Raw genomic sequence first — 21355 nt, forward strand, 5'->3', positions numbered from 1 at the left:
CATTCATTGAAGGTCAGTTTTGGTTCTCAGAATGAACATGAGAATCAGAATCAGGATATTACAGACATCATTCATCCCTGCCGTGTCCTGTGATGTTGGTGATCACGGTCCTTCCATGACTATGAATTTTCTAGGCAACTTTTTCTTTCAAAGTGATTTGCCATTGCCTTCTTCTTGGCAGTGGACACAGACAGGTGACCCCAGCATTAATAATAAACTTCAGAAATGATCCCCCACAATCAAGAGAAAATCTGCAGATGCTGTAAATCCCAGCAACACACAAAATGCTAGAGGAGCTCAGCAGGCCAGGCAGCCTCTAGGAAAAGAGTACAGTCCACATTTTGGGCCGGAGTGTTGCCTGGCCTGCTGAGTTCCTCCAGCATTTTGTGTGTGTTGTTCCCATTCCACCCTCCCACCCACTCCTCTAGCCAGTCTTCCAATTTTAGGACAGGCCTGCGACATTCAGTGGACTTGTGGACTAATGGGCTTCCAACATCCCTGGCGGACTATCAGCCCCGTAGACCAAGGCTTCGGCTTCTAGACTTCCTACTGGCGTTTGGACATCTTTGGCATACCCTAGGTATTGCCTGTGCCAGGTTCCCGAACACCAGACTCGCGGAGGCTCTTGTGCCTCTCGCTCCCACGGGCACCCAGTCCCCGGGACCCCCTGACGTGGGGGGCGCCAACCCCTGTTCTAGTTCTTTAAACTTGAAATTCAGAGTCCATAGCTCTGAATGGCACAGGAAATGGGGTGATCTCTTAAAAGTACCCTCAGTTTAGTTACCCTAGAATAAGGGCTGCATCTTATTTCTAACAACCATCAATTCTAATTTTTTTCTCTCTCTTTCAAGGTCGAGACGAGCTTCTGCCTCCATACTTAATCTGATCTGATGCAGCATCTCTGGACAGGCGTGCAAGTTAGCACTTGTCTGAAGTGTTGTGGAATGTGTTTTTTATTCCGCCGCGTTGAAGGGTTGGGAGGCCGGCGAGGGCAGGGCCGGGGCGGGGCGGGGCGACGCCGACTCCGGCAGCCGAGCCGAGCGCCCTCGGAAGCGGGTTTTATTTGGGAACTGCGTCACGCGCGGTCCAGGAGCGAGCGAGGCGGTCTCGGCTGAGCTGAACTTAAAGCGGTCGTGGTTCCATCATGGTGAAAGTGGCCTTCAACTCTGCGCTCGGCCAGAAGGCGCCCAAGAAGGATGAGAACAACGAGACGCTGATCATCCCCGAGAAGGTGGGTGAGCTCGCCGTTTTCAGGCGGTCTCCTTTGTGAGACGGGCCGCCGGAGTCGTCGCCACCCGCCCGGTGCTTGCGGAGGGTGCCCCCGGTGCAGATCAGCCATCCCCGGCCGGGTGGCTCTGCGGGTCGTGAGCGGTGTTCGGGCCCGCGGAAGGCAGGGGTGGAGGAGTACGGATTTTCCACCGCGACGGTAGCGGCGCCTGTAAAATGGCTGCCGGTCTGAGAGGCCGCCCTCCTTGTCGGAACGGACTGCCTCCCTGCCCCCTCCTGCAAGAAGCAGCATCGTCACTGGGGAAACTCCACAGTTCACTCCCGGCTCCCCTGTTGGCTCCCAAACAGCTGGACTTTGCAGTGGGCGTTTTGTTTTCCTTTTACCAGAAACGATGTTCAAGGTCCTTGCGGTAATTGTTCTGCTCTGCGATTCCTTATCTAATACACAAGTCCCCACTATTCCTCACAGCACCGTGAAGGGAAGTGCAGCTAGGGAGAGGAAACATTAACGGCGGTCAAACGTTCGGATTTTAAGTAACCTCCAATTTGTTGGAGGATCTGTGGTCAGTCATCATTTCTGGGGGAGGGAAGAGAAGAAGAAAATTTGATAAAGGTTTCGAATCGAAACTTCCTATGCCGACTGCGTGAATTGTGAACATTCTTCCCCTGAAGGTGTAGAATTCCCAAGTGGTCATTACCTTCCATATATACTAAATAGGTATATGGAGCATCTCCAGTTAATTGCCACTAACATTTAGATAGGAGAATGTGTAGGGTTAATAGCCACATACAAGTAGGTCAATAGGATTGTTCCAAGAGCCAGCATACAACTTGATGGGCCAAATGGACTCTACAGCATTAGGAAATCCATGTGTTACATTTTTTATTGCCCCTCTACCCCATAAGGCTGCCAACAACAGACTTGATCAACTCAAGATCACACCAAAGTTGACAAAGGCATGGAAAATTGAAAAAAGAGCTTATTTTGGCATTAATGTTGCAGGATATGAATTAAACAGGGACATTAATACAGACTGGCAGAAAACACCAGTTACAAACCACACATTACACTTGTCATTCAAACATGACAACCACAGTCTCTAAATATTTAATGAAATTCCCACCCTGATATTTTAAATTTATTTTGCACAATTTTTAACCTCCAATTGCACCATGTACAAATCATGAAATCCTGCCTTATCTGCCTCCTTGTACTACACAATTCTTCACTGTAATCTGTGTATTACAAGACTAAAAATCCAACTGGAGACACACAAGGGACAGTAGATGCTGGAATCTGGAGCAACGATCTGCTGGATCGAGCAGTGGGGCGAGCAGCATCTGTGGGAAGTGGGGGGGGGGGTGGGAAAGGATGGCTTTGTCAACCGTTCAGTTGGGCCAAACAGTCTCCTTTCAGTTAGCATATATTTATCCTTGTGCACATCTTTCCCTTTGATAACTTTGGCAATCTAACCTGTTTTAAATAGATCTTTTCCCCAATTCTAACAATTGAGCGTTTGTAATTTTTTTCCACAGACCTTTGAGTTATTTTCCAAAAAAAAATCTCAGCCCATTTAATTTGTAGACTTGGTCTTGAACATCATAATTTGTTTCAACCACTTTTGCCGTATTCTACTTAATTCTCCTGAAGGCTAATCCAGTGAGATGTAGCTTGTTTCTTCCAAATATTATAAGTTTGTGGGTGATTTTCAGCTTTTTTTAATTAGGCATGCCAGTAAATAATGACTTAAGTGGGGGGGGGGGGGCACAAGGAATTATAAAGCAATTTTCCAATCTGTACTTTTTTCTCTACTACATGCTTCCAGAAGTGTATCTTGCAAAATGTTGCTTTGCATTTGTCTGTATGGTATGATTTGTCAAAGGTCAAAATTCATTACTTGTTTAAGATTGTTTTAAGAGATTAATCTTTAAAAGCTGCAGTCCCACACCGCTTTTGGATGTGGAACTTCCTTCCAGAAGTTTGCCCCAGTGACTTTATAATGTGATATTTGGAGAGCTTTCAAAATGGTCATGTTCCTAATACTGTTCTTCTAGGAAATGGAGGTTGTAAGTTTGCAAGAGGCAATCTGAGTATGGATAAGTTGTAAGAGTACAGACTGCAGGCACTGTGCACTGATAGTCAGAGGACTGAACGGATGGATAGATTTTAAGTTTGCATCTTTCGCCCCAAAAGAAAAATTTGTTAAGTTCTTGTTGACAGTGTGCTAAGATGTTAGCTCCATTTTCTGAAACCTCTTCCAGTAGAAATATTGAACTGCACTGGTTCTATCTACATGTAGGGTAATGTTTCACTACTGTAAAGAAGGTCGACTGACTGGGTATAAACTGTGGTTTATATTTAGGAGTTTGTGGTTAATGATGTGGTTACATAACACCAGCTTCCCATTGTATCATAAGTCTACCTGTACTGTAAAAGTACAGTTTATTAACTGTGACTCATTTTCACAATGAATATTTTGAAAAATGCATTATTATCTAAATAGATAATGAAAAGTTCATAGTTTAAGGACAATACAGTTTTGAGTTGTTTAAAGAAACATTGTATTTTTTTAAATTTAGTTGTACTAGGATTGTAAAGGGAAAATTTAGAAAACTGGGTATGTCTGAAGGGTACAGGAGACATCAGGGTAAATGATAAGCCCGTTGTGTTTTGGAATGAAGGGAATATTCTTTATGATGCAGGTAAAGGTGAGGTAGGAGCCACTAGCATCCTTATTTACTTCCACTTTTTCTCTCTGAGATCAGAAAACTTTTGAGTATGCTTTTTCGTGTCCAGGCCTTTTCCTCTGTTCCTCCCTTCTATTTGCATGATTTCCTTTCTTGAATCCTCCCCATTCCTTCATCTTCCAATTTGTTTTTCCAAGCTGCATAAACTGCAAACATATTTAATCTTTCCTGACCAAACAATAAGATTCTCATATCCTTCAAATTTATCTTTTAATTTGATCTGTGGCTGTAGCCCTCTCTAAGCTAATCTAGCTATACAAGTTTATTCCTGTCCCTTCAATACTCTCTAATCTTAGTTTACTACTATCATTACAATTACATTATTTTCCTAAACCTTTATTCTTTATCTGTATTGTTAAGCAGGATGTTAACTGAAGATTTACATGTGAAATATCGGCATGTTTTCCAAAAGAAAATTTCAAAGTGCAAACGGCTGTCCTGTGGAATAGCACCTTTACTACTCAATGTGACACAGATGTAATGTCTGCTCGAGTTGAAAAGACCAACATGCTACTTACTTAAGAACATTATATCACCTAAGGAGGCTATTTGTATGCCATATATCTTAAAGTCAAGGATGTTGATGTTTTGAAAATTGTCCCACTCCCCTCCCTCCATCCTCATTTCTTTGCACAATTAAAGGATTGCACAATAGAATTTATCATTTGAGGATTAAGACCTTCTGAAGTGGAAACTCCTTAGCTTCTACTAAAGGGTGGTGCTCTGGAATCTTCCAGTTTATTGAGGCTGATAACATTAGAGCTTAACTATTGAAAGTTTGGCTATTGTGATAATTTAGTTGTGAGAATCATATTTACTGTGGGAAAACTATATCGCTATGCTAGTTCTTGGTTCATCACTCTTGCATTACAAAATGGGGTTTTCCCCATGAGCATCATGGGTTAGCTGGGTAATGCATATTAATAAAGACTACACTGAAATTGTGTAAAAAGAAAAGACATTCTTTAGTTGTAAACACCTTTGCATTAGTACTGTTGGATCAAGGCAACTGATATTTGGTTTATTAGACTTAAGTCAATTTTTGTTTGGTGATCTTTGGCATTAAGATAACTTCTTCTTTTATACAGGAGCCAGAGGAGGAGGTTGTGCCATTTAGACACCAATCACGTGTCTGGTGTTGGTGTATGTGCCTGGGACTAGCTCTTATGCTGTCGGGTGTGGTGGTTGGTGGTGCATATCTCTACCGATATTTTATTGTACAGGTATGAAAATAACATCATTTGGTTATTGATCTGTATGACTTTTTAATCATTACTATTTTTGCTGGATGCTCGATTATTTTTGTGTGGTAATGACAGCAGAGTTTTTTTTCTAGTTGGATAAACTAAGACAAACAAGCTATACTGCCCAAACAACTTTCTTGTTGTGTAAATTATAGAATATTTTGTAAACTGGAGCAGGTTAGCTCAATGTTAAGCAGTTCAGCTCTATTTAAAAAAAATTAATACGTTTAGAGGATGTGGCAGACTAGTGGTATGAGTGATGTGTAGTAGATAGCTAACCCTGAGAAATGTGTGATACGAGTTTGGTGGGCAACATGAGGAAGCTGCAAATAATTTAAGAAAAAGCATATTGCGATGTTAAAAGCAGATTATGCAGGAAATAATTTGCATAATTATCCAGGCGGTCAGGCTGCATCAATGGAGGAGAATCAAAGGGACATTAGGTGACAGCTTTGCAGAAGTCCTGCACTCAGCTTTGTATTGCCTGCTGCTTTAATTCTTATTGTTGTCGCAGGCCCAATGCAGCTTGAGCAACACCACCCTACTACCCATCTGAGCATCTTGTGCAGATTTCTGGTCTCAATATTCAGTTCTGCCACTTAGGATAACTTGATTTTTTTTTTATCAGCTTTTGGTAACTTTGAGATCAGTCATCTATGTGTAATATTAACTCGGTGTGTTTTTCATTTCTCTGACATTGGAAGACATGCCAGGTTTGGATTTCAAAGCTCCCACATTCTTTTTCTTTCTTTGGTTCCTTTGGCTGTTTTTGTCTTTCAACTGCCTTTATTCAATTCATTGCTCAGATAATTTTGATTACAGTTTATCTCCATGGTCAACCTGGTTTCATCGTATCAGAACATGGCCCTCTCCCCATCCTTGCTGCAGTTTTGCAAACTTCTTTTATTATCTCTTCAGTTCTGATGAAGAGACCTGAAAAAACACCTCTATTTCTATTCCCACAGCTGTGGTCTGACTTGAGTATTTACAGTACTTTCTATTGTTTTAGATTATACAGAAAATTTTACATGGGATAATCAACAACCAGAGGTCATAGACCTGCCCATTCACCTCTTCCCTCCCCTCCCCTCCCCTCCCCTCCATTCAGGATCCCAAACAGTTCCTTCCAGGTGAGGCAGCACTTCACCTGCAAATCTGCTGGGGTTGGCTTTTGTATCTGGTGCTCCCAATGTGGCCTCCTCTACATTGTTGAGACCCGTCATAAATTGGGAGACTGTTTTGTTGAGCACCTCAACACAATCCGCCACGAGCTGGACTTTCCAGTGGGCAGACATTTTAATTCCAATTCCCAGTTCAAAGGTGTCAATCTATGGCCTCCTCTTCTGCCAAGTTGAAGGTGCCCTCAGGGTGGAGAAGCAACACTTTATATTCTGTCTGGGTACCTTCCAAGCTGATGGCATGAATATTGCTATTTTTTTCCCATAAACTATTTCCTACTCCCCTTCCCCCTTGTATTTCTCCACTCTGACTTTTTAACTTCTTCTCACCTGCCTGTTACTTCTCTCTGGCTCTCCTCCTCCTCCACTCTCCTCTCCTATCAGATTCTTTCTTCACCAGCCCTTGACCTTTCCCACTCACCTGGCTTCACCTATCATCTTCCAGCTAGCTTTTTTCCTTTCCTCACCTTTTTATTCTGGCATCTTCTCCCTTCCTCTTCAGTCATGAAGAAGGGTCTCAGCCCGAAACATCAACTGTTTATTCTTTTCTGTAGATGCAGGCTGACCTGCTGAATTCCTCCAGTGTTTTGTGTGTGTTGTCATGGACTTGATTCATTTTGCAAATAATCAAAGTACTTTGTGGAATGAATGGCAAGATCTGGACTGTGTTGCTTCATAGAGAATCACTGATAACTTTAAAAAGAAAATTATTTAAGTGCTAAGAAGGATAAAGAAAAAAGGGATATGAAATTGCAGAAGTGAGATTCTGGTTCTGCATAGACTATGATTCTACATTTATGGGTATTTGGAAGGAACAAAACTGGATCTTTTAAAAATATTAAATTGCAAGGAAAGTTGCATTGTTTCAGTGGATAACTGAAGCACTGGAGCACCATGTTTCTCAAATGCTTCTTTGTATCTTGCCTAACTACAATTGACTCTCTTCTCTCCCCCCCCCCGCCCCTTTAAGCAGTCAGTATAACTTTGTAAAATAGAAATTTCAATGCATATATCAATTTTGAGGAAGTCTTGGACACAGTAGATAGAGGATATCTAGTAATTGCATCAAAAAATTGTCATAAGAGCCTATGGTGTTGAGGATACCATTGTTATCAGAATCACGTTTAATACCGCTGGTGTATGTCGTGAAATTTGTTAACTTTACAGCAGCAGTACAATTAAATACACGATAAATATAGTAAGTGTGTGTATATATGTGTATGTGTCTGTTAAGTCAAAATAAGTCATGCAAAAAAAAAGTGACGTAGTGTTAGTGGGTTCAGTGTCCATTTAGAAATCGGATGGCAAAGGGGAAGAAGCTGTTCCTGAGTAGCTGAGTGAATGCCTTCAGGTTTCTGTACCTCTTTCCTGACAGTCTTTTAGACATTCTCGAGTGAACTAGTCTTTGTTTTTTAAAAAAAAGCTAACCAAATTTGTAGCAGCATCCAGAACTTTTAAAAAAATTTCTTCTCCGAGTTTTTGACATCAGCACTTCTCTGTGAAGAAAGCAGTGTTGTGACCAAATCAGGATTTTCTTTTTACATGAGAAATGAAACCTCTCATGGATCCAACCATTGAAAGGCACCATCAGTACAGCTGCCAACACAGCTCATACAAGACATACCTTTCATTAGGAAACGTAGAAAACCTACAGCACAATACAGGCCCTTTGGCCCACAAAGTTATGCTGAACATGTCATGCTCATGTACCTGTCCAGGTGTCTTAAAGACCCTATCGTGTCTGCCTCCACCAGTGTTCCACCACTGTCGCCGGCAGCTCATTCCACGCACTCACCACTCTGCATTTAAACAAAAACAACAATAACGACACCACTTACCCCTGACATCTTCTGTGTAACTATTTCCAAGTACCTTAAAACTGCCCTCTCGTGTTAGCCATTTCTGCCCTGAGAAAAAGCCTCTGACTAGCCACATGATCAATGCCATTCATCATCTAGTACACCTATATCAGGTCACCTCTCATCCTCCATTGCTCCAAGGAGAAAGGCTGAGTTCACTCAACCTAGAGATATAGACAGATATGAAGATAGAGCATTAAACATATCCTGCCTTTGTTTTGGATGGCTCTTTGCAACAGAAAAATTTTTTTTTTGAATTTCATCATCATTTACAAATCTTATAAATGCTACAACATGATATTTATTGGAGAAATCTGTTGACTCATTAACTTTGATAGGGAAGCTGTTTTTCAGTTTATCACACAAAACCTCTTCAGCATCATGTGACATGCCATCAATATGTCGACTTATGGTACTGTTTGAGAGTGGCTGCCTTCTCGCCTGAACAAAAGCCATGCAAGAACCTATTCTTGAGCTACTATATGTGGACGACTGTGCTCTCCTCATGCACACAGAGGATGCACTACAGCTACAGTCACAGTCTGCCAAGGCTGCAAGGGCTTACAGGTTAACGGTCAGTCTGAAGAAAACAATGATTCTCCTTCAGAAGCCCTCTCATGGCGTTTACATCCTGGCTCAGATCACCATTGACGACCACCCTCTCACCACGGTTGAGCAGTTCACCTACCTGGGCAGCGTCATCTCTAATGCTGCTATGGTAGTAAGTGACATTGACCATCGACTCTTCAGAGCTAGCAGTGCCTTCAGGCACCTTCAGAAATGTGTGGAAGATCCACCAGCTGCATCTGTCCACAGAAATCCAGGTGTACAGGGCTGCCTTCATCATAACTGCTATGTCTCTTCTATATCTGTGTACTTGTAATGTTACTGTGACACTGTAATTTCCTTTGGGATTAATAAAGTATCTACCTATCTGTACGGCTTCGAAATCCAGGTCTTGTATCGTAAGCAAATCCGGTTGCTCAAGCACTTCCATCAGCACTGCCTCCACTCCATCATGGGTATCAGTTGGCAGGATCATGTCTCCAACAACGAGATCCTGGAGAAGGCTCAACTTTCAAGCATTGAAGCCACTAGCAGCTCCAAATGGACAGCTCCAGGTAACCGAAAGCAGTGTTCTATGGAGAACTCTCATGGCAAGAGAGATTGTGGTGCCCTGTGCAAGAGATACAAAGACCAACTTAAGTAGCAGCTCTCTCAGGCAAATAATAGAGGTCAACGAGTGGCAGCACCTGGCTTGTGACAGAGACTGCTGGTGAATATTGATCCACAAGGCAGCCAAAAATTTTGAGGAATCCAGAAGAGCGATTGTTGAAGAGAAGTGGAGATGCAGGAAGGATCTTGCTACCCAAGCGCCCTAATGCTATGCTGTCGCTCCTGAGGTCTCTTCTTCCCTCCTGATCTTCACAAGCAAAGAACCAGCTATCATCATTGAGTGTGAAACTTTACTGCATCTTTTTTTAAAACTTTTTTTGAGTTTTCAGATAATTACAGAAAGAAGAAATAAAATACCCTTCCCCCCACTCCCCTTAGCCCCTCCCCCCCTAACATCCCTATAGAAAAAGAAAGAATGCCTGGATATCGGAAGATCCCCACATGCTCCACGGAGTTCGTAATAACTTCAGTATATATATTTATTTCTTTTCCCAAATAACCAATTATTTTATCTTCAAAGTACCTATATATTTAATCCTGTTTTTTGTAAATAAGGGCGCCAAATTTTCAAAAATGTTTCATATTTATCTCTTAAATTATAAGTAATTTTTTCAAGTGGAATACAGCTGGAAATTTCATTCTTCCAACGATCTATACTTATGTATGTATCCGATTTCCAAGTAACTGCAATAGCCTTTTTGGCTACTGCCAGTGCAATTTTTATAAATTCTTTCTGATATTTAATCAATTTGGGTTTCGATTTTATCCCTTCAATATCGCCTAATAAAAATAATATTGGATTATGTGGAAGTTGTATTCCAATAAAACTCTTAAATTTGTCCAAAAAGGTTGAATTTTAGAACAAGACCAAGTAGAATGTAAAAAAGTACCAATTTCTTGGTTACATCGGAAGCACTGATCAGATAAATTTGGATTTAATTTATTTATTTTTTGTGGTGTAATATATAATTGATGTAAAAAATTATATTGCACTAATCTGAACCAGACATTTATTGTATTTGTCGTACTATCAAAACATAGTCTTGACCAATTTGTTTCTTCAATTTTAATATTCAAGTCACTTTCCCATTTTTGTCTTGACTTATGGACTCCTTGTTTAATTGCTTGTTTTTGAATCAAGCTATACATACAAGAAATAAATTTTTTAGTTTTTCCTTTTTGAATTAAAGTTTCTATTTCATTAGATTTCAGTAATAACATCGTTTGACCTAATTTTTCTCTTAAATAAGCCCTTAATTGGAAGTAACAAAAAAGAGTGTTGTTTGATACTTTACAGTTATTCTTTAATTGATCAAATGCCATTAATATACCTCCTTCAAAACAATCTCCTATATACCTAATCCCTTTTTGAAACCAATTATATAGAAGTTGATTATCGATTGTAAAAGGAATAAGTCTATTTTGAATTAAAGATCTCTTTGCTAATAAAGATTTCTTTGTCTCATCATCAACATTTATCTTATTCCATAAGTCAATCAAATGTTTTAATATAGGAGATTCTTTCTTTTCCTGTATCCATTTAGATTCCCATTTATATATGAAATCTTCTGGTGTATTTTCTCCCATTTTATCTAGTTCTATTCTAATCCATGCAGGTTTATCTTTCTCAAAAAAAGATGCAATAAATCTAAGTTGATTTGCTTTATAATAATTAAAATTTGGAAGTTGTAACCCTCCTAGATCAAATTTCCATATCAATTTTTCCAATGATATTCTTGACATCTTACCTTGCCAAAGAAACTTCCTCACATATTTATTTAACTCTTGAAAAAACTTCTGGGGTAATTGTATTGGTAGTGATTGAAATAAGTATTGTAGTCTATTGAATATATTCATTTTTACGGTATTTACTCTACCTACTAATGTTATTGGTAATATCATCCATTTATCAAGATCTTCTTGAATTTTTTTCAATAATGGTAAGTAATTTAACGTATAAATTCTTTATATCATTATCAACTCTTATACCTAAATATTTTATACCATTTGCCAGCCATCTAAATTGAGTTATTAATCGACATTGACTATAATCTCCTTTAGTAAGAGGTAAAATTTCACTTTTATCTCAATTTATTTTGTAACCTGATATTTTCCCATATTCTTCTAATCTATAGGATAATTTACACAACGAGTGCAATGGGTCTTTTAAATAAAGCAGAACATCATCAACAAATAAGTTAATCTTGTATTCTTCTTGATTAACTCTAAAACCCTTAATATCTGGGTCCATTCTAATTAATTCAGCTAATGGTTCTATCGCCAACACAAATAAAGCAGATGATAATGGACAACCTTGCCTAGTTGACCTTGTTAACTGAAATGGTGTTGAAATTTGACCATTTGTCACTACTTTAGCTTTGGGATTAGTATTTAAGGTTTTAATCCTTTTTATAAAAGATACCCCTAATCCATATTTTTCCAATACCTTAAATAAAAACCCCATTCCAATCTATCAAATGCTTTTTCTGCATCTAAAGCAACTGCCACACTCATTTCCTCCCTCTTTTGAGCCAAATGAATTATACTAAATAACCGAGTTACATTACCTGCCGATTGTCTATTTTTAATAAATCCTGTTTGATCGAAATGTATTAATTTTGGTAAGTATTTAGATAGTTTGTTAAGATTTTTGCTATTATTTTATAATCAGTGTTTAACAAAGAAATAGGTCTATATGATGTTGGCTTTAAAAGATCTCTATCTTTTTTTGGCAATACTATTAAAATAGCTGTCGAAAAAGATTCTGGAAGTTTATGCGTTCTTTCTGTTTGATGTATTAACTCCATAAAAGGAGGAATTAATAAATTACTTAAGATTCGTCACTTGAGATTCTGTTTCACGCGACCCTGCCACTTTGATCTGGTCCACGCCTTCATTAACCAGGTCCAACACTTGCCTTTGTTGAATCTTGCCCCTCTTGACATAGGATATCTGGTTTGTGGGGGTTTAGCAAGGGTTAATTGGGGTTTGTGGGGCTGAAGCCAGGGCTAATCGGGAAGTTGCCTAGGGTTTGTGGGGGTGTGTGCCCCTTTTGGACTTTAGGATTAGGTTTGAGTGTAGGGCTGGTGGATGTATATGTTTGGCTGGGAGAGGTTAGGCTGCAGAGTTTTGAGTATGAGCTGCTATGGCGGCTAGGCTTGTATAGGGAAGTCAGGTTAATCTGGTCCATGCCTTTCATTATCGTGGTCCGACCCCACTTGGTTCAACGACACATTGTCAGTAATGCACTTTTTATAAAACTTTTTATAAAATTCAGGCGGAAAACCATCTTCTCTTGGAGATTTATTATTTTAAATGATCCTAAAGCTTCTTCAACCTCTTTTAATGTAAAAGGCATATCTAATCCCTTCTGTTCTTCCATATTTAATTTTGTAAGAGTTATTTGTGATGAAAACCTTTCTATCTTGACATTATCATTTTGTGATTCTGATTTATACAATTCAGAATAAAAATTTTTAAAAGTTTCATTAATTTCTAAAGGTTTATAAGTAATTTTATTTACTCTTGTTTGAATTGCATTTATCGTTTTAGAAGTCTGGTCTGTTTTTAACTGCCATGCAAGGACCTTATGTGATCTTTCACCTAGTTCATAATATCTGTTTAGTTCTCATAATTGCTTTTTCTGTTCGATATGTCTGAAGTGTATTATATTGTAACTTCTTATTAATAAGTTGTCTTCGTTTTTCTTCTGTCATATATCCTTGAGATTCTTTTTCTAATTTTGTAATATTTTTCCAATTGATCTATTTCTATCATATATTCCTTTTTAATTTTAGAAGTATAACATTATTTAACCTCTCAAATATGTCTTCATTGCTTCCCACAATATAAATTTATCATGAACTGAATGTGAATTTGTATCTGAAAAAAACTGAATCTGCTTTTTCATAAAATCACAAAAATCTTGACGTTTTAGTAATATTGAATTAAATCTCCATCTATAAATTGATTCCTCTTTATCTATCATTATCATTGTCATTATCAAAGGAGAATGATCTGACAATATTCTCACTTTATATTCCATATTTTTCACTCTATCTTGCATATTCGTTGATAATAAGAAAAAATCTATCCTTGAATATGTTTTATGCCTATTTGAATAAAATGAATAATCTTTCTTTTGGGTTAATTCTCCATATATCAATCAAATTTAAGTCTTTCATCAATGATAGTTAATTTTGCTACTTTTGATTTTGTGACAACCTTTGTTGATCTATCTAAAACTGGATCTAGACAAAAGTTAAAATCTCCACCTATTAATATTTTGTCATGTGTGTTAGCCAAATTCAAAAAGACTTCTTGTATAAATTTTACATCATTTTCATTTGGTGCATAAACATTCATAAGAGTCCATAGTTCTGAAAAAATTTGACAATGTATAATTGCATATCTCCCTGCCGAATCAATTAATATGTTTTGTATTTTAATTGGTAAATTTTTATTAACCAAAATTGCAACTCCTCTCGCCTTTGAATTAAATGAAGCTGCAATAACATTTCCAACCCAGTCTCTTTTTAATTTCTGATGTTCTATCTCCTTTAAATGTGTTTCTTATAAAAAAGCTATATCTATTTTCATTTTTTTTTGTGTATGTTAAGATTCTTTTTCTTTTCACCGGTCCATTAAGATTAAAACTTTAAAAATTCAGTAAATTAGTCATTATTTTCAATTATGTTACTCCAATCTATAATAATACCTAATCTTTCAACTTTTGTGGTATCTTGGGAAATCTTTCTAAAATTCTCCATGTTGCTATGTGTGTCCCCACTGATCATCCAGGCAAAAAGATAGAAGAAAAATAGAGTATAAAGAAAAAAACAAAATACCCCCTACTAATGTTGTGAAAAAAAAACACAACATTACCCCCCTCTGTTGTACGGGTCATGGCGATCGCCATGATTACACACGTGAATCCCGTAGTAATCAATCCAAAGCTCCCCAGCCCCCCCCCCGCAACATAAAAAAGTGTGTGTGTAAATATATATATATGAAGAAAAAAACTATTCTCAATTAGTATTTCTGAAATTTTGCTTTTCTCCCCTATGTCATCCTTAAATGTCCATTACTTCCATTCACTGTCTCTATCTTCATCTTTAATCCATTACACTTGGAAATCTCTATGTGTAATTAGTGAGTAGTTGGAAGTTTTTATGTGAACTCCTCCGCCTCGATAATCGGTAAAAAATCTTCTTTTTCCCTCCTCCAAAAAAGTTATCAGTGTTGCTGGGTGACGCATTATAAATTTATAACCCTTTTCCCATGAAACTTTTTTTGCTGGGTTAAATTACTTCTTTCTTTTCAAAAAGTTATAACTTATATCAGGATAGAAAAGAACTGCCTTCCCTGCTATCATCAATGGCCCGTTTCTCTTTTTGGCACATTGGGCAGCCGCCTTCAGGATCTTTTCTTTATCTTGGTATCTTAAGCATTTTGTCAAAATTGATCGTGGATTTTAGACAGCTTGAGGTCTTGACCTGAAGGCTCTATGAGCCCTTTCAATTTCAATTAGAGTTTCTCCTTCCATTTCCAATTTTTCAGGAATCCATTTTTGAAAAAATTTATTGGATCTTCTCCTTCTATATCTTCTTTAAGTCCAACAATTTTAATATTGTTTCGTCTACTAAAATTTTCAAGCTTGTCAATTTTTTCCAACATTTGTTTTCTTCCTGATGTCCAGGCAGTAATATCATCTTCCATTTTATTCATTCTTTCAACCATGTCTTCCATTGTAGTTTCCAAATCTATAATTCTCGTTTCCATTTTTTCCTGTCTTGTCGTTTTCTCAAACATAATCTCCATATTTATAAATTTACTGGGGATTACTTTTAATGCGTCTAATTTACGCATTATTTGCATCAAAGTCTTTTCTATATTTCCAGAAGAACTTTTACCTCCATCTTCGTCTAATTTTTCCAGAGAATCTGAATCTACCTCAGATTCACTTTCACTTTTGGTTTCAATCGTAACTGGGATTTGTAGTTCAGGTTGCTCTCGTTTGCGCATGCTCCTTCCTTCACGCTTGCGCATGCTCCTTCCTTCACGCTTGCGCAGTTCTCGTTGGTCTTTTTCTTTAGAAGTGGTCGATGTTGCTGCAGTTTCCTGTTCTGTATCGCCGGTGGTAAAATGTACCTGAGCCCGCGGTTCTTTGGCAGAGGTGGGCCTTGATTCTGTTCCAACTTGCATTGTCTTCACGGTAGTAGTTTTCTTCATCTTCTGTTTGTGAGACATAACTTAAAACAATCCGGAGTAGTTTATAAGTAACTTTTAGCAGGACTTCTGGTAAGATGGCAACTGCTTAGCTGCTCCGAAATTTTGTTCCGTTATTTTCGCTATCTTTGCATTAAATGTCTCCATTTTTTAAACCTTAGTTAGGAATTTTATTTGGTTTCTTTCACTTGCCTGTGAACACATCTACCTTACAATATCTAACAAGAGTTCTGAAACCGGGAGAAAGGAAGTTGCCGCTCTGTCTTCTGAGACCCTCGCTGCGCTGGAACAGCACCGAGATGATATTTTAAAGGAATTTAGAACCGCTTTCAAACAGCTGGAAGCCAAATTGGATCGGATCAATGATAGAATGGACGAACATGCTGAACACTTATCTCATATCGATTCGACTTCTGAAGATTTAGAAAGTCGTGTTCGATACTTGGAGACTCTCTGTTCCAGCCTAGAAGAAAAAAAAATAAACTCCTTTCCAAAATGGTGGATTTCGAAAATCGGAGCAGACGCTGTAACCTTCGAATTCTTGGGTTGCCAGAGGCCACCGTACAGGGTTCAACTGTGAAGTTTTTCGCCGAGTTTCTCTGTGAGATATTCGGGAAAGATTTGCTTCCGAACCCACCTGAGCTCGAAAGGGCACACAGGGTCCACGTTCCCCCCAGAATTCTGGGCTCCCGCCCGCAACCGGTAATTTTGTGCTTTCATCAATACCAGGTAAAACACCGTCTGATTATGGAGGCACGTCACAGAGGTACTTTTACTTTCCAAAACACAGCCATTCACTTTGTGGAGGATTTTGCACCTCAGATCTTAAAGATGTGCGCTGAGTTTAAAGGTGTAATGAAAGTGCTTTTTGATCGTGATTTTAGACCCTCGCTTCGCAATCCTGCCGATTTACGAATCACACGTAGTACTGGAAAATATAAGTGGTTTAAGTCAGTGAAGGAGAATGAGGCATTTGTTGCAAATCTTCCGGCTATCCAGCCATCTTCGGAACCCGATAGGACCTCCTAAAATGGTGGATAAGTACTTCTCGTAGTCAAATTACTTTTTCCGGACTCAGACTTCACTTGAATCACTCAGTCACTATTTACTGAATAAGGGCTGTTGACAATCTCTCCCTGGATTTGGTGTGTCTTTTTTTAAATAGACATTCTGTGCTTAATGTTTCCCTATGGACGTTAAATAGTACTTGTGTAATCTATCTTATTCTTGTATAACTTTATCTATAGAGTTCTACAATTGACTCCAACTTGTTTTGGAGGTTTGAAGTCTTTATTGAAGGCCTCCCTGTTTGTTGGTTCACAGTTTAACTGCTGATTATTTTTTTTCCACTTAATTTTTGATTTTTTTTTTCCTCTCTGTAAATGGTTGATAAGTACTCTTCCTGAATCTATAATTTTCCCCTTCCTCCCTTTTTTCTTCTTTTTTTTCTTCCTTTTTTTTCCCTTTTTCTTCCTTTATTCTTCCATAATTTTTCGCGGGTAGGTTAGTTTTGGTTTTCTTCCGATTTTCTCTATATTAAGTTTTATATTTCTGCAGAAGATGTTCCAATTTGTAGTTATGTTTTCTAGTGTATAAACTAGTTACTATTTGCTATAATATTTATACGGAACTGCTGTTAATGACATAGATCTGGAAGTTATATTTGGGTTAATTCTTTTGGTAGAGCTAGCTGCTTTTTTTGGTAGCCGTCTAGTTTTGGGTTGTGTGGGTGGGGTGGATTTTCCAGTTCCAACATCATTCACTGTATTTATTGTTTTTCTTTATTGCTCAGGACATGTTTATGTTTTGATTTTACGAATCTATGTTTATATTTCTGCTCCCAGACTGCTATTGTATTGCTTGACTTTTTATATGCCTGCTGCCTTTTATGCATTAGTAATTGATAATGGCTAGTGCACTTAAATCCGTGAGCTGGAATGTAAAGGGATTGAATCACCCTGTTAAAAGGAGGAAGGTATTCTCACATATTAAACAACTCAAAGCTGACATTGCTTTCCTTCAAGAAACTCATATTCGTTGTTTTGATAACTCCCGGCTTCTGTCAAAGTGGGCGGGTCAGCATTTTCATTCATCCTTTGCCGCTAAAGCTAGGGGAGTCTTCATTCTTATTAACTCAAATATTCCGTTTGAACTCCATAATAAAATATCTGATACAAATGGCCGTTTTATTATTGTTTCTGGTAAACTATACAACACTAAAGTTGTACTAGCAAACCTGTATGTCCCCAACTTTGATGATGTTAACTTTTTTGAATTTTTTTTCCCTCACTACCAGACTTAAACTCATACTCTTATACTGGGTGGTGACTTCAACTGTTGGTTAGATCCTAATCTGGATTGATTGTCCTCTGTTACTAGACCACCTACTAAATCTGCCTTAGCTATCCAATCGTTTCTCTCTAATTTTGGTATCTCTGATATATGGCGTTTCCTTCATCCTACTGAGAGAGATTATTCTTTTTTTTTCACATGTTCACCATACCTTCACTAGAATTGATTTATTTCTTACTCGATAACCAACTTATTCCATTTGCCTACTCTTGTGAGTATCAGAGTATACTGATTTCTGACCATGCCCCAATTACTCTCTCTTTAAACTTTCCTGGTCTCCCTCAGAGGAATAAACACTGGTGGTTTGATTCAACTTTATTATCGGATGATGATTTTCTAAAATTTACTAAGGATCAGATAACCTTTTATTTTAACACTAATACATCACCTGAAGTGCCATTCCAGATTGACTGGGATGCCATGAAAGCATATCTGAGGGGTCAAATAATTTCTTACACAGCAAATCTCAACAGAAGATCCTGTGCAGACCGATTAGACCTCATTAACCAGATTAAAGAATTGGATCAACTGTATGCTCAAACTAAGAACCCTGAACTATACAAGAAGCGTGTTGAACTCCAAACTAAATTTAATATTCTGTCTACTCAACCTGTTGAACGCCAACTTCTGGAAAGCAAGAGTCGCTTTTACATCCATGGGGATAAGTCTGGTAAATTTCTAGCCAATCAGCTGAGGCATTCCAAAGCCAAACAACATATTACAAAGATCCGGAAGGAGAACGGAAACTTTACATCGGATCATTTAGAAATTAATGATGCATTTAAAAATTTTTATTCTCGGCTTTATTCCTCTGAATCTTTGAATGACAATATCTCTGTTGATCAATTTTTAAATAATCTGAATATTCCTTCACTTTCATCTGATTTTAAAGCCAAACTTAATGCGCCTATATCATCAGAAGAAATATCTTTTGCAATTTCTGCACTGTCCTCAGGGAAATCTCCTGGACCTGATGGGTTCCCTGTAGAATTTTATAAATCATTCTCTTCACTTCTTTCTCTTCAGTTACTTTAAGTATTATCTGACCCGTTTAATTACGGCAAATTGCCACCCTCTTTTAATGAGGCATCTATTATTCTCCTATTAAAAAAGGGTAAAGACCCAACAGAGTGTTCCTCGTATAGGCCAATTTCTTTGCTCAATGTTGATGCAAAGATCTTAGCTAAAGTTTTGGCTTATAGATTAGAAACTGTTATTCCCCCTATTATCTCTGATGACCAATCAGGTTTCATTACAAACCGTCTCCCTTTTTTTAACATTCGGCATTTATTTAATATTTTATATTCACCCCCAACTGGGATTCCTGAATGTGTTATTTCCCTCGATGCGGAGAAAGCATTTGGTCGTATAGAGTGGAACTACCTTTTTGCAGTCTTAGAAAAATTTGACCTCGGTCAAAGTTTCATCTCTTGGATCAAATTGCTGTACCTGTGTCCTACTGCTTCTGTTTTAACTAATTTTCAGAAATCCCAGGTTTTTAATCTCAAACATGGCACCCTTCAGGGATGCCCCTTAAGTCCCTTCCTCTTTGATTTGGCTATAGAACCTTTGGCGATAGCATTTTGAAATTGTCCTGAATTGACCGGAATCTGGAGAGGGGGTGTTGAGCATAAAGTTTCTCTTTATGCTGGTGACTTATTACTCTTTCTCTCAAATCCGTCTACATCCTTACCTCCAATGTTTTCACTTCTTGACCAGTTTAGCCAGATCTCTGGCTATAAACTTAATTTACATAAGAGTGAACTTTTCCCAATTAATAAAGAAGCACAAGAATTAACATTTCGTGATCTCCCTTTTAAAGTAGTCCATAATCAATTTACTTATCTTGGAATTACAGTCACAAAAAAGTTTAAAGATCTCTTTCGTGAAAACTTTGCCAATCTTTCATATACTATAAAACAGAGTCTGGTACAATGGTCACCTCTATCTATGTCTTTGGTACATCGTATTAATGTTATTAAAATGTATGTTCTCCCCAAATTTTTATACTTATTTCAATCTATCCCAATTTTTATTCCTAAATCTTTTTTTGACTCCTTAGACTCTATTATTTTGTCATATCTGTGGAAGAATAAGCGCTTTAGAATTAGTAAAATACATCTCCAAAAACCTAAAAAAGAGGGTGGCATGGCTTTACCTAACCTTCGTTTATATTATTGGGCAGCTAATGTACATTGTGCTACCTTTTGGTCTTTTTTCCATGGCCAACCCGAGTGCCCTAATTGGGTGGCAATGGAGTTGAGCTCCACTAAAGAACTATCTATCTCTGCACTTCTGGGCTCTGCACTCCCTAGTAGTCTGTCCAGATTAATAGCTTATCCTCTTGTTAGACACACTTTCAGTATATGGGCTCAGTTTAGGAAATGCTATGCTTTTCATGGTTTTTCCGTTTCCAGCCCTGTCGTACTTAAGCACCTTTTTCTACCTACTACGTACGATTCAGCATTCCATGTTTGGTATAGAAAGGGCATTAGGCATTTTGAAGATCTTTTCATAACCCACCCTTTTCAGCAGCTCTCTGTTAAGTTCAATCTGCCCAATGCTCATTTTTTTTAGATATCTCCAAATTAGACACTTTATTGCTCCTTTAATTCCTAACTTTCCTGAAATGCCTGCGAAAAATGCTATGGACTTATTTCTTTCCATTAATCCACTAGGTAAAGGTTTAATATCAATTATTCGAGATAAGTTAGCAGCCTTACGACGGGCCCCTGTGGATAAAATTAAAATGGCATGGGAGCAGGATTTAAATATCTCCTTATCTGATGAGAGTTGGGACTCGATTCTCAAATCGGTTAACTCAACCTCTCTTTGTGTACGCCATTGCCTTTTACAGTTTAAGATTGTTCATAGAGCCCATATGTCTAAATCTAAACTATCTCCATTCTACCCTAACATTAGTCCGCTTTGTGATAAATGCAAGAGGGGCGAAGCCTCTCTCATTCATATGTACTGGTTCTGTCCTACCTTGGAGAAATTTTGGAAAGATGTCTTCACTACGTTATCGTATATTCTGAATCAGCACCTAGAACCTAACCCTTTAATTGCTTTGTTCGGTTTCTGGGGTGAGACAGATTTACGTCTGAGTCCGACCAAATGCCGAATATTATCCTTTGCCTCTCTCCTGGCTAGAGGCTTGATCCTCCTTAGATGGAGAGATGTTGCCCCGCCCACTCATGCTCAATGGCTTAACGGCATTATGGCCTGCTTGGACCTCGAAAAAATTCATTATTCAGTTCTTAATTTGGATTTAAAGTTCCATAAGGTCTGGGGACCTTTTATCGAGTACTTTCATAACCTTCCTCTTGACTAGGGTTTTTTT

At 38.1% G+C, this 21355-nt stretch overlaps 1 protein-coding gene across 1 annotated transcript in view; it reads left to right on the top strand.

Annotated features, from left to right (window-relative positions):
• The first annotated feature begins 1011 nt into the window (after positions 1-1011).
• Positions 1012-21355, top strand: part of LOC132393079 (integral membrane protein 2B-like) — a 33367-nt gene continuing 13023 nt past the window's right edge. The window contains exons 1-2 of the mRNA XM_059967856.1: positions 1012-1231; positions 5064-5198. Coding sequence (XP_059823839.1) covers positions 1145-1231; positions 5064-5198 — 222 coding nt within the window. The 5' untranslated portion in view covers positions 1012-1144. The remainder of the gene's footprint in view (positions 1232-5063; positions 5199-21355) is intronic.

The sequence above is a fragment of the Hypanus sabinus genome, chromosome 4 (genome assembly GCF_030144855.1).
Source record: "Hypanus sabinus isolate sHypSab1 chromosome 4, sHypSab1.hap1, whole genome shotgun sequence".
In the NCBI taxonomy this organism is placed as follows: Eukaryota; Metazoa; Chordata; class Chondrichthyes; order Myliobatiformes; family Dasyatidae; genus Hypanus; species Hypanus sabinus.